The sequence below is a fragment of the Trachurus japonicus genome, chromosome 23 (genome assembly GCF_045865225.1).
Source record: "Trachurus japonicus isolate A0001 chromosome 23, Traja_1.0".
Taxonomy (NCBI): Eukaryota; Metazoa; Chordata; class Actinopteri; order Carangiformes; family Carangidae; genus Trachurus; species Trachurus japonicus.
In genome coordinates this window covers 7,152,841-7,166,428 of record NC_140929.1, presented here as the reverse complement: position 1 = coordinate 7,166,428, position 13,588 = coordinate 7,152,841, and the positions used below count along the sequence as shown (strand labels likewise).

The 13,588-nt window shown below is 40.2% G+C and overlaps 2 protein-coding genes across 2 annotated transcripts; one reads left to right on the top strand and one right to left on the bottom strand.

The window, feature by feature from the left end:
* The first annotated feature begins 2,391 nt into the window (after window positions 1-2,391).
* tigarb (TP53 induced glycolysis regulatory phosphatase b) lies at window positions 2,392-7,489 on the top strand. The gene is made up of 6 exons (XM_085769456.1): window positions 2,392-2,510; window positions 2,828-2,865; window positions 3,483-3,604; window positions 4,858-4,935; window positions 5,702-5,812; window positions 7,065-7,489. Exons 1-6 carry the CDS (start codon window positions 2,479-2,481, stop codon window positions 7,485-7,487), a joined length of 804 nt encoding a protein of 267 aa, XP_085625582.1. The 5' UTR covers window positions 2,392-2,478; the 3' UTR covers window positions 7,488-7,489.
* A 3,177-nt stretch (window positions 7,490-10,666) lies between these two features.
* Window positions 10,667-13,290, bottom strand: fgf23 (fibroblast growth factor 23). Its single transcript, XM_085769455.1, has 3 exons — window positions 12,264-13,290; window positions 12,067-12,170; window positions 10,667-11,247 (listed from the first exon to the last, which is right to left on the bottom strand). The coding sequence occupies exons 1-3, from the start codon at window positions 12,496-12,498 to the stop codon at window positions 10,765-10,767; spliced, it is 822 nt and encodes a 273-aa protein (XP_085625581.1). The 5' UTR covers window positions 12,499-13,290; the 3' UTR covers window positions 10,667-10,764.
* Between the last annotated feature and the right edge of the window lie 298 nt (window positions 13,291-13,588).

Sequence of the window (13,588 nt, the reverse complement as noted above, 5' to 3'; positions counted from 1 at the left end):
TATGTTATACATGTATCGGAAAGACAAAAAAAAAAAAGTTGTTGCTTTTTTCTACCTGGAGTTTTATTGGCATGTTTAGACCAGTTCATTGAATTTAAATTAAGTATTGTTTATTTTTGAGGTACCCATTTAGTCTACGTTTAAACCACAGGACTGTTTTTTGTCATTGTTCGGTGTGGTTGTTTTGCAAACTCATCCCCCACTTTATCCATGTGCAACCACACAATGTACCTCAAAAATGTTGTCCTCAATAAATTGGCTAAAATCATGTGACTGGTTGATTTGTCTTCTCACTTACTGTACCTGTTCTTTGATGACTGTTGGATTTTGTCTTCATGTTGTTGGGCTCCTGCCTCCTTATGGCCATCAGAGGGCGACTAAAACATTCAAACATGGAACAAGTATTTCAAGAACAAGTGGTAGGCTACTGCTGTTTTTATGGTGTAGACATCAATACACAGGTTCTATTTGGTATGACTGCATGACATAATAAACATCCTACCTGAGAAGGAGAAGAAAACTAGTGGTGTTTGGATGGCAAGAAAAAGTTTGTTAATTTTTGTCTTTTCAAATGACTTCTGACTTCTTTTTCATTTGAAACCAGGCTTTGCATATAAACAAAGGTTTTTTTTGTTGTAAATTTTGTAAAATTCTCAATGTATTTGGATTAGTAGGCTAATTGTGTTCAACATCTCAGGTAAACTCATATCTGACCTAAATGTGGCTATTGGCTTTATAACAACACTTTGAATGAACGGTGTGAATAGTTTGTATTCAACTGTCTGACATATTGATGGCAAAAAAAAAACATATCGGCTCTGCTGCTGTGACAGATACACTGAGTTGTACGGGAATTAGACTGCACCATAGACTGTAAAAAGACTGCACCCGACTTCGACACCAGTCAATTTTTTTTTTTAATACAACTTTATTGACAACAAGAGTATACACAGGATTGAATACAGTTAGATGAAATAAGTGTATACAACATTAATACACAACCAAACCATCATAAATACGCCAGGGGATGACAGCAAAACAGAAAAAAACAGAAACTTAAATAAATATTTTGTAAAGCTTACGTTTTAACAGCTTTTTTATTCTCACAGTCACAGAGGGAGGAGATATATTGACCAACATATGCAGACAGTTTGTTGACAGTTTGGCTTCTTACCAGAAAATTTTGACTCATGTATATAAAATTTGGATAAAATAATTAACAAGTTAATCATATAAAACTGAGAATTTAGTTTTTTATCATATTCAGTGTAGCCAAACAAAACATTTTTCCAGCATAAATTAAACTGGGGATAAATATGATCACTGATAAAGCGAGCCAGTCTGCTCCAAAGTTGTCTGGTGTGTGGGCAAGACCAAAATAAATGAACCAAGGTTTCATTGACAGAGACACAGTGGGTACAGTTCACATCAATGTCCTTCTTAAGCCTTGTATATAATGATTAGTTGGGTAAAATCTATGAAGCATTTTAAATGAAATCTCTTTGACCTTGTTGGTTAAAAAAACTTATTAGGTAGTAGCCAGACTTTTTCCCAATTAATATTTCCAACAAATGTAGACCAGTAGGATAAAGCAGAGGGTGAACTTACAATGTCTTGTTGAAATAGTTGACGAATAAACTTTTTTTTATTTTTATTATTACCTGTGAAACAAGCTTTCCCCATTACTTGACTTCTCCCGAACTCTGACCAAAGACGGTTTATAAACCAAGACCTTTCATGACGAGTCAGCTTCCTGTATGCATGTCACGTGGGCTTCTGCACGGCCACGCCCCTTTAGAGAGACCAGAGGCAGCTTGGAGTGTATTGATTCCTATGGGACAATTTAATGTGAACACCGATTATGGTCGGGCCTTTCTCCCCACGGTCACTGAAGCAAATTTTGGACTCATTTTTCACAAGCCACATCTCTTCTGAACAGTTTGACACCAAAATGGTAATTTTCAGATGGAGAGATCCGGAGAAAATCCACTTTGTTCCAGACCTGTCTCTGTCTCTACGACACACTCTCGCGAGATTTGGCACCGATCTCCTAGGCAACGTCAAACAAATGGCCGCGAACTCCCGTGAAAATGATTTCAATTATTTTTGGCATGCTAAATATTACTGTTAGTAGTGTAAATATTTAATGTTATCATAAGAAAATATAAATATCTCACTTTCATCTACCTAAAAATTGTATAAATCCACACATACGTTCGCAGACGAGGTGGGGTGACGGTTGGCCACGCCCACTTAGAGAGACAGGAAGTGTATACCATTTCATATCATTGGAGCAGCCGCTCATGGAGTATCTTTCCATTTATTGATGAATATCTTTGCTCTGACTAGATGCGTCTCGAACGTTACGTAGCCACGCAGCTCCGCAATGCGATTAGACTTGCGTCATGACGCAAGGGGCATACGTCACGAAGTTGCAGATGAACGAACCGGGAAGTGTCTCGTGAGCCGCTGCTGAAGATGTTTACATTCAGTTTGACGCTAATACGACAGTAAGTTGATTGTTTACCGGCTTGTTTTTTTCTTAGTACATGTTTAGAGTGCGTAAACATGAATGAACCGGTGACGTCAGTGCGCCGTAAATCATCAGGTTACTCTTTCACTGTGCTGTCAGGTGGTGGAGCAGCATGGCGGCTCACTGTCTGTAGCTCTGCACCGTTAGAAATTGTGTTAAAAACTCAAATAACTTCAGATAACGACCAGTGTGTGCGTCTGTGTGTGTTAATTTACCTGCTTAATTGAGAAAAGAGCAGAAGTGGTTAAGTATTTAAGCTAGTTCAGTGACATTGCTCTGTTTTCCCCCCCACAGTGGAGAAACACAGTACAACAGGGACAAGCTCCTGCAAGGTGCGTTCAATGACTTGTTAAAGGTGAACATAATGACAAACTCTGACAGCTGCTTTGCCATTTCAAAGATGTGTGATCATATATCATTGAAATATAATTACGTGTTGCACTAGAATAACCCTCCCCCCTCCTCTTCATCCTTTTATGGTTAGTGTTACTGTGTCCTTTACTGTTTACATTATGCTTTGTTATGGTTTGGCTATATTGTTTTCTTCCTCTCTATAAATGCAGTTGCATATGCATACTGTTATTGTTATTATGATCAATATTATTATGAATTGAGTATTTAAAGTAGTAAATTCAGGGAAGAATTGAAGTTATTGTACAGGGAGAAGCAATGAGACTACATAAGGCTTAGACTTGTTCCCACTCCCTTTTAAACATGTGTTGACTTTTTAATATTGTTTTTATTGCTTAACTGTTGTTGTTAGATTTTATTTTGTTTTATTTTGCTCACGTCCAAAATATATATATATTTTTTCGATCAATCAATCAGAATGGACTGTCCCCATGCATTAATTACTTCAGCTCAAACAAAAGGATCTATTTATCTTGCTCCACTGTATAGATACTGTATCTTTACAACACCCTGGCTCTAAACACTGTGTACTTTTCAGGTCAAGGTGTGGACACTCTCCTGTCAGAGACAGGTGCGCAGCAGGGCGAGGCCGTCGGACAATACCTCAAGGACATCACATTCAACAATGTGTTTGCCAGTAATTTACAGCGGGCCGTACAGGTGAGACAGACACATGCATGTTTGATTATGGAAGTACAGGTGGGGTTTATAAAAGAAAATCACTGCTCTCCTGTTATATGCACTGCACCAGTTGTATGTATGTTTTTTAAAGCATAAGGCTGATAAGTTAAAGCAAATCCCACAAAAATACCAAAACTAACATTGAATATTATCTTAAACCACCACCACCTGTTTATCTAAAGCCTGATGCATCGTATTCCTTTGTGTTGAAGAGTTAGAAACAAAAATATGGATAAAAATTCATCAGTGAAACTCACAGTCCTGATGAAATGTGACATGTATTACTTCTGGAGTGACATTGGCAAAAAGTTTGGTGTCCAGCTGTATGAGGCAATTAAAAATAGATAATTATCTTTAGTACAAATGAGTCAAACAGATAACCAGAGGGGAGTCAGAAACTACAGAGAGACAGATGAACACATCATCTCTATTGTTTTTTCATGGGATTTCCTGATTAAGATAGTAAGGAACATAAAATAAAACCATCTGTGTTCCCTTTAAACCCTGTGTCCTTAGTAATGAGGTTTTCACTTGAGTTAATAACGCTTGATCCAATAATTTATCTGATTTATATTCAGATACACACGATGAGAGGCCCAGAGATCATAAACAGGCTGCGAGTCGACCGTAAATTGTAGGAGTTAATGTACGTCATATGTCCGTGTTGAGCCGTTCGGCTTCTTTATTTCAAAACCACAATTGTGCAACAGAGTTACATCAATGACCTGTTTAGTAAAGTGATTCCAGACCCGGCAAATGTTCTCCAACCAGACCTCACACATTTGTTTCCTTTTTTAAATGAAGAAAACCTAAAACAAAATGTATCAATCCCCATTACAGTGATATAATCATTACTGGTTATTAATGTACATTTGTTGGTTAATGGAGAAATCAAACTTTTGTTTAGATTAATCTACAAATAGCACAATAATTCTTCTCTAGATGTAAAAAGTGAACCAGTGCTTCAGTTTCCCACCAGGAACAAATATTTCATTCAAACCAGTAAAAACGATACTGTCGCTTTCTCCAGAACAAGAAAAACAGGATGCATGTGAAATAGCTGTGCGAACATTCATGTCTCTGTGGGCTTTGACTCACCGATGCTGACAATGTATGAATGACTTTTTTTCTTTTCTTTTCTTTTTTAAAGTTTGTCTGTGATGATTTCTCTTTTGGCACTTTTTTAAATGTATTGAGTCAGTAATTTCCCCGATTGTCATTTCCTCTGTCAGACAGCTGAAATAATCCTTAGGAACAACACTCACTGTTCTGGCATGGAGATGGTCCTGGAGCCGTTGCTCAGAGAGAGGGTAAGATCTTTAGGCCAAATGTCACGGCCTTAAAGGGATAGTTCACCATTTTGGCAAATTGGCCCATTGCCATAATCCCTATAGTTTTAGGAGTAGGTTCTTTACCTTTAATTGTCGGTGCAAGCTATTTTTAGAACAGCAGAGCAGAGCCGCGAGCTGCTCAGAGCTACGCTACAGAGGCTAATGGGATTTCTTGGTTTCCCTCATCAAACTCATCAAATACACAATCCAACAACTCCAAAACGCTCTGGTGGACAAATTGTGACCTGCACATTCACCACGCTATGAGATAATAACAGAACTTTACCAGACAGAGTTGTTTTAGAGGTAAATTCATGCAAAACTGCTGATGCGCGTTCCCGTCTGGGCCAGTTTTTTCGGCAAGCAGTCTCTGCATTTACCTCGAAAACAACTCTGTCTCGTAACGTTCTGTTATTATCTCATAGCGTGGTGAATGTGCAGGTCACAACTTGTCCACCAGAGCGTTTTGGAGTTGTTGGATTGCGTATTTGATGAGTTTGATGAGGGAAACCAAGAAATCCCATCAGCCTCCGTAGCGTACTGTAGCTCTGAGCAGCTTGCGGCTCTGCTCCGCCGTTCTAAAAACATCTTGCACCGACAATTAAAGGTAAAGAACCTACTGCTAAAACTATAGGGATTATGGCAATGGGCCAATTTGCCAAAATGTTGAACTATCCCTTTAACAGCTAACACTGTAACAATGTCTCTCCTGAGCTCTAAATTGTGGTTTCTGTTGTTGACGTAGGGTTTTGGCGTCGCTGAAGGGCGTCCAAAAGAGGATCTGAAGAACATGGCCAACGCAGCCGGCCAGTCATGCCGTGACTACACGCCGCCAGGAGGGGAAACGTTAGACCAGGTGAGTCAGATGAGGTCAGGATTCATCATTTGGACACTGATTGAGCCAATGTGGGAAACAAGACACCGAGAACCTCAAGGGCAAAGAGTATTGGTTGTACAGCAGCATCATCTAGTGTTTGTTTAGGGGCACTGCAACTGTATACGGTAACTCAAGAATTAAGAGGTTCATGTAGTTAGTTACCCTTCTTTTAAAGACAATATTTCATCCATACAAATGTAAACTTCTCATGAAATAATGAAATAATACACCAGTCTTTGTGGTAATCTTCATCAGTTTGCAGTGTAGGAGGACGTTATCTCCTCCCATAAGGTTTAAAGTCCCCTTAAAGAGGCATTTTAAAATTTGTAAAAAAAAAAAGCTCTGCTATGACTATTTTTTCAGTACACTTGCTTTCCCACAAAAAAGTTGTTTAAAAAATAGCTCTCAAAGAGGCTAAAAACACATCTACTATTTCTCCCTCATTGAAAAATCCAGGTTATATGAATATTCATGAGCTCATGCTGAGATGCCCACAGTCAAGGCGGCAATAACGCCTCTCGGCCACGTCAACCACTGATACTGTTGTTGAACATCTAGCTGTATAAGTAGATGTGAAGTGTCACCATCACAGTGACCAACAAATGAGATACAAAAACAATCAACGGGATTGATTGCTACGGATTTTGACGTATTCATTCTGACTGGGTGCTGAAAAACTGAATCCAACTTTTTCAGACTCTGGCTTTGAAACTGCATTTTCAAATCTAAAATGCTCAGTTATGGCTGCATTAGCGACTTCGCTGCTGAAATGTCTTGTAGCAGAACCCAAACACACATTTCAAAAAGTCTATTTTTGGTTTAGGGGGTCTTTAAACATCACTAAATGTTGAGGTGCATGGTTTTCTCAGACGACAGCGACATTGTATTTTGACTGTGCTGCTTTCTGAATGCCAATAATTTCCTCCCTGGAACAGATGTTTATCAACTAAACGACCAAAAAAAACATTGAAATAATATAAATTGTCAGATATTTCCAAATGTCTTGTATTGTTTGATGGACAGTTCAAAACCCAAAGATTCAAGTTGCTGTGATAAAATAATGAAAAAAAGGCTGCAACCAGCAAATTTTCAGCACTTTTGCAAAAAGAAATTAGATATTGAGAATAATCTATGAATCATTTTAGCTCTAATTTCCTGAACAAAACAACCAGCAGAGTTTTGCGGAGTGGTTTTGATCTCTTAGCTCTGGGTCATGTCACCTTGCTTCCAGGTGAAGCTGCGATTCAAAAAATTCCTCAAAGTCCTTTTCAAGCGAATGTTGGACGAACACGGCTCGACGGGGCCGGACGCCTCCGGGGGAGCGTCGGCGTCGGTGGCGACCGGAGACGCTGCCTCCGACGTGGGCGCTTGCGGTTCGGCCGACGACGGGCTGCGGGGCCTGTCGGTCCACGCTCTGGTGGTGAGCCACGGCGCCTACATCCGAGTGGCCATCAGACACCTGGTGGAGGACCTGAAGTGCTCGCTGCCTGCGGGGGCGAAGGCGTCCCAGCTGTTCTCGCCCTGTCCCAACACGGGCATCAGCCGCTTCGTTCTCACCCTGAGCCAGTCCGAGTCCGGCCCGGTCCTCCACGCCGCTCGCTGCGTGTTCACCAACAGGAAGGACCACCTGGAAAACCTCCCGCCTGCTGAGTAGCAGAGGAAAAAAGAGCTAGTGGACTATTAAACGTTTCATGTGCAGGATCTATACTGGTTCTGCAGACACACTGTATATCTGAGTTATTTTAAAACAATCATAAGCACTAAAGGGAAATTCCAGACAGAAAACCTCAAAGTCACCACATGTGGCTCAGTACAACAACGCACAGGGTAAATCACGTCTCGTCAGTTATCAATAATGTTTCACTGTGGATCAATAGTAGAAATCTGTGTGCAGCACTGTGTGATCAAACCATTACATCCTCCCTCCAGCTGTGAGGACTCTAACAAACTACAGTATATATCACTTGATTTATTTTATTGCCTCTGTTTGTCATGTTATACCAAAGTCAGAGTATTTAATGTATTATTATTATTACTGAACACTGTTGGTGAGTGTGGCGTTTTCAACTTGATGCATCTCCTGTGTTGCAGTTGTGGAGCTGCTCATTTTACTTGTGCAATATAAGATGACAAGACTAAAACTTTGTCGACTTTTTGTTTTCATGTTTGATGTGTGACAACAAACAGCTACATGATCGAAATATAATGTAGAGATTTTACCTCTGAAACCTTAGGAGACTAACAGAGATTGTATTTTCTTCTGTTGGATCAATAAGAACTGACATGGACCAGTTTTCTCCTCCTGAGTGACCGGGAACAGTTTGAGCACCTCTGGACTCTACATCTGTCTCTCTACTGAGCTTTAACAGCTTCATTCACTTTAAGTTTTGCAGCAGCGTCTTCCTGAATTAAAATCAAACAGCTGCTCTTAAAGGAGCTAGTTTGACATGTTGGAAAATTCTCTCATTTACGTATTGGTTCAATATCTTGTTTAATCCTCTTTTTTGTAGCTTTGACTTATGAGGGTCTAGTTTTAGTGGATTAGTTCATATTATGTTGGTTTGTCATTAAGTTATTTAATGAAAATGCTTCCAACCTGAGCTGATATTAGAGCTACCAAGAATTAGCATCATCAGCAGGTGTATACGTTATTTTCTGTTATAACGTGTTCATTTTCTAGTCTGTAAAATGATATAAAACAGTCCAATTGTAAATCTCAAAGCCCAAGAAAACACATTCAGTTTGTTTTATTTGTCAGATCGACAGTGGAAAACATAAATATGTTGATTTTACCATCAGAGGATGTCAGCAAACTTTCACATTTAATCGTCTGATAACAATAAATTACGTAAAAAAGAGCTTGAACTTCAACTTTTATAAGTTTAAACTATATACAGTATATATCTGCTGTTGTGCATGGAAATAATGAAAGAGTAATTTACATGGACAGTTAATGATCCCATACTTTCATCTATATCTACTAAAATAACAATGAAAGAACCTCTAAGCTTCAGTTTAACATGATAAATATAGTTTAATATGTAAATATATGTGTTGTGGACTATGTCTTGGCTCAGACCAGGGTAATTTCTGGAATCGGAGGTGCAACTGTGGAAATCTTACACCATTTCAATTTCAATGGGTTAAAAGGTTAATGGACGACAGCGACCGGTTTGGCAGCTAGATACGGTAAAAAAACGGCACTAAAGTGTATTTTTAGGTGACACTGCCGGGACGTGGCTCATGTACCTGTGTGCTAATTAAGCAGACGAGGTGTGAGAGCAGGAACTTCACGGTAACTGGGTCAATGTTAAACCTGCTTACTCATCCACGACTTCCTCTGGAATAGCACATGTGGGTTTTTTTTGTTGTTTTTTTTAACCGATTTAACAAATGACATGAAAACACCAAATCTTAAGAATCCAAAATGCATAAAATAACAAACACAACACCAACCATGTTTCCTTTATGAGTTTATTTTGTCCCAAATTCAAGCAACACTCCATCCACAGCTCCAAACTCATACATTCAAAGACAAACCAACATTTTCTTATATCTACATTTAAATGTAAAGCATTCGTATAAATACCATAAATAACACTAAAAGGAATGGTTTTAAATAAATAAATACTCTTTGGGACTGATTTTTTTCTTTGTGTGTGTGTTTTGCTGGTGGTGCCCAGCACCTGTAAAAACCACATAGCAAGAGTTCAGATTTAGTATCAACATCACTGCTCTGTAAAGGTCGTTTACCCTGTAGTTAAATTCCTTCAAGTCAACAATTATAGGATGTATTATTGATGGCAGAGAAAAATACACAATAACAGATACAGGAAGTGATTGCAGTGATATGTAGTTTTTTGGAAAATGATGTTTTCAGGTTAAAAATGAAACAAAAGAACGAACTTCAAACCTTCGATATCCAACTCAGTAAACATAGGACTTAAAAAATAAAGGCAAAACTTAATCCTAACTCTACTAAATGCTTCTCTTAGGTATATTCATGCATATATTTTTTAGTTTTGAAAACACACCTACTGTGGGTTTCTCAGACCAGCTGCAAAAAACCTCAATGCACTCTGATTATAAAGGAAATCCTTTTTTTGGTCATTAGTCTTTTAGGCGCCCTAAACCCTAAATATTCATTTTTCAAAAATGATGTCATTTGTTATAAGGAGATATAATCATAAAAGCATCCATTTATCACCAAATCTGCTTGGAAATGTAGGCTACAACATATTCATTTTTGATGAGTAAAACCCAGGTAAAAACACACACATCCCTCACTGATTGAACTTGGAGACGTTGAATCAACAGAAGCAGAGAGAGTTTAAAGGAGGATCTGAGCTTTCATATGAATTGTGCAAAAGGGGCTGCAAGTCAAGTCTAATGTTTTGTACATTCAGTCTATAAACACACTGACACTGCTTCTCTGAATGACTGATGGCAGAAAACAGGGCCGTTGTATAGGGGAGAAAGGTGATGATAATTCTAGGGGCCCAGCGCCCAGTGGGGCCAGCAAAAAAACCCAGTAGTCTAATCTTTGTATGACTGATTTATTCTGTATATGACCCTGACTAATACTCGTAGTAATGCTGCATTAGCACCAAAACAAAGTAGGCATATGATGTACTCTAAGAAAAAAAACTGGAAAAGTTAAGGGGTAGGGGCCCACTTTAGTATTCTTTAATGGGGCCCAGAATTCCTAGCAACGGCCCTGGCAGAAAACACATTATAGTTAAGACAGTGTGAGAAGAAGGCGCGACGTGGATGCTCTACTTTTAGATTTTCAAAATAAAGTTTTTAATTCTTTTTTTTTCGGTTTTTTTTTTTTTCGTTTATCTCGTATTATCATAAACTACAAGCTTAAACTCGAACTCACTCATGGTCAAGTAAAAAGCAGCGACCAGCAGCAGCGGCAGAGTATAGAGTCACCCCATGGTGCCGGAGCTCCGCGGGCTGCCCGGGTTGGACGAGTGCACGTTCCAGGGGTCGTGGGTGGACGGAGCCAGCGGCGTCTCCCGGGACACGTTGCGTCCGTCGTCCCCGGCCTCCACCTCCACCTCGACCTCCAGCTCCGGCTCCAGCTCCGCGTCGTCCTCCTGCACCGCCCGGGAGTCCGAGCCCTCCTCCGTCTGCCCGTGCAGGTAGAAGTTGTGCGGGTCTGAGGGGTCCACCACCGCCGCCACCTGGTTCTGGTTCCTCTTCTCGCGGTGCAGCAGCAGTCGCTCCAGCGGCACCGTGTTCTTCTTGGGCAGGAAGAGGGAGGTCTGCGGCAGGTTCTGGCCCGCGGAGTACACCTGCCGGGAGCCCTCCAGGTTGAACAGGATGCCGGTGCGGATGGAGTAGTAGACGTCTCGGTTGTTCTCCAGGAGCTTGTGGTTGAAGAGGCAGTCGTCTCTCAGGCAGATGGGCTGAGGGAGAAAGAGACAATCAGACCCTAACTGTTGAGGAAGATCTGAGTTATTTAACAAAATGCAACAAATCTAACAACTTGTTTTAGCTTTGAAAAAACTTTTATTTCTATTAAAATGCCACTATGATCACTTCCAAACCAGCCACTACACCGAATATACTTCACTTAACTAAAAAGGCAAATGACTAAAAATATGTTTTATTATGACCACTTGTTTTTCTTCAAGAAATAAACCCGATATGAGAAATGTTTGGCAAAAATTGCAGAGATATTCCACATCAAAGTGATAAACTCATTATGTTTGATATTTTTCTTATTTCTCTGGGGTTGATTTTCCTTATTCAGCCTCATTTCAGTAAGCTGAGCTTTCGTTTTGAAAAACAGAACATAATCTACTGTTGAAGAGCGAAATAACTTTGCCTCTACAGTCGTAGTTTGTTAACTTGATGTCAAATAAACAATAAAATAAGAAACAAAGTAAGAAATGAATGTTCAAAGATCTATAGTTGCTGTGCGTAAAAGTTGTTCAAACATGCGTAAATCCGCGTAATGGTGCCAAATATGAAAACAAGGCGAGTTAATGAGATCGATTTAGTGAATGGAAATAATCAGTTGAAGTGAGCAATCAAAGAAAAATCTAATAAACTGCTGTTTAGAGCTGTGGCACGATTGCGCGTAAAAGAAAGGTCCGCAGAGAGTGGCGTTAAAACGACGCGTAAAAACTTACAGGAACTGAGTCAACACTTTAGAGTGGGTGATTGATTGGATTGGTATTAGTAGCCTAATCGATCGACCTGAGAGTTGAGTATTGACTTACAGAGCTGAACGGGTTTCCCTCCAAGTCCATACACAGGAAACGGCTGCTTTTGACGCCGAGGATGGCGACGCGCTCCCGTGTCTCCGATTTCAGTAAAATCACACCTGCAGGAGAGAAACAGAAAGTTATTGATCAGATATTCACACGAAACACGTAAATAATAATAATAAAAAAACAACAACATATCAACAGCTTACTATATGAACTCCTGACTGTAGTTTTGCGCACGGTGCCATCCAGCCTGATCTCCAAGTAGAAGTTGTTGAGGTCTGTGGATGTCTGCAGGTGGATGTATCTCCTCGGGTTCCCCCAGTTGGATCCAACCAGCGGGGACGGGTTCGGGACAGTTTCCCCGAGAGGAAATCCCTGGAGGAGAGCGAGTAGCAGCGCCAGCACGGTGTCCCTCATCCCCAGTCTCCTGTTGACGTCCATATCCTGGAGCTAAATAACCGGCGCTTTCCACTGAGAGCTGCTGGGAGTTGAGTTGTCAGATGCTTCTGTTGTCCCAAACTTTGGAGACAGTTCCTATTTAAAGCCCCCTGAGGGCCACTCCTGCTCACATCCTTTGCGTAAAAAAAAAGAAACTCGCCCCCAAAGCAGATGTGCGGGTGTTGCTGCAGCGGAAGGGCCACTTCCACCTCTGGCTGTTTATCCCGATACTCTTGGTCCAGACAACAGAACTCTTTTTATTTTTGGTGACACGTCTTGGCTCATCCATCTTTAAGACTAATGGTCCAAAGTCCAGCAGATCAGATTTATGTTAAAACTGGAAACATGTAGTGCGTATTGGATAATATTTAAAAACAGGTATATAAATCAATCAAACTAGGATTGAAATATAATGTTTTTCTTATTGTGTGTCCAGTTTGTGCAAACATCATTTTCCACAATGAATGAATCTGCAGCATATTTCGTGTAACTGTAATGAACTGGACTTTAACTCTTTGTCCTTTACGCACCTGCAACAGCCCATCAGTGCCGCTGCGCCGCCAGCAGAGGGAGCCACACCTTCATCCAAAATAAGTTGTCGCGCCGACTTCCTGGAAAGTTACTGCGCTTAAAGACAAGGAGGCGAAAACTGGCGACGGTGGCGTTTCAGCGTAGGACACACTCATATATAAAGCTGCTGCGGACAGTTATAGAACATGTTCCTGGAGGGGTAACGTGAAGAGGATTAAACTCACCTCAACCCACTTCCGGCTGCAGGAACTCAGGATTGCTGAGCAGAGCAGATCAAAATGTTAAACATAAACTAGACTGTGCAAAGTGGGATCCTTTTTATATTGTAGTTTTTTACTTTATGGCGGTTTTTCAGAGCTGTATTTACTTTTCATATGTAGATTTCATGCAGATTTATGAATTGTTGCATCAGTAACTGTGAAATAGTGTCAGTTGTGTAATATTTGATTTACAAGGTCATTTTTCTGCACTAGTGCTTTTGATTACATTTGTTGACAATATTTCTGTTCTTATGCAACTTTTTTTTTTGGCATAATGGTGTTCAGAAAGTATCTGAGTATAC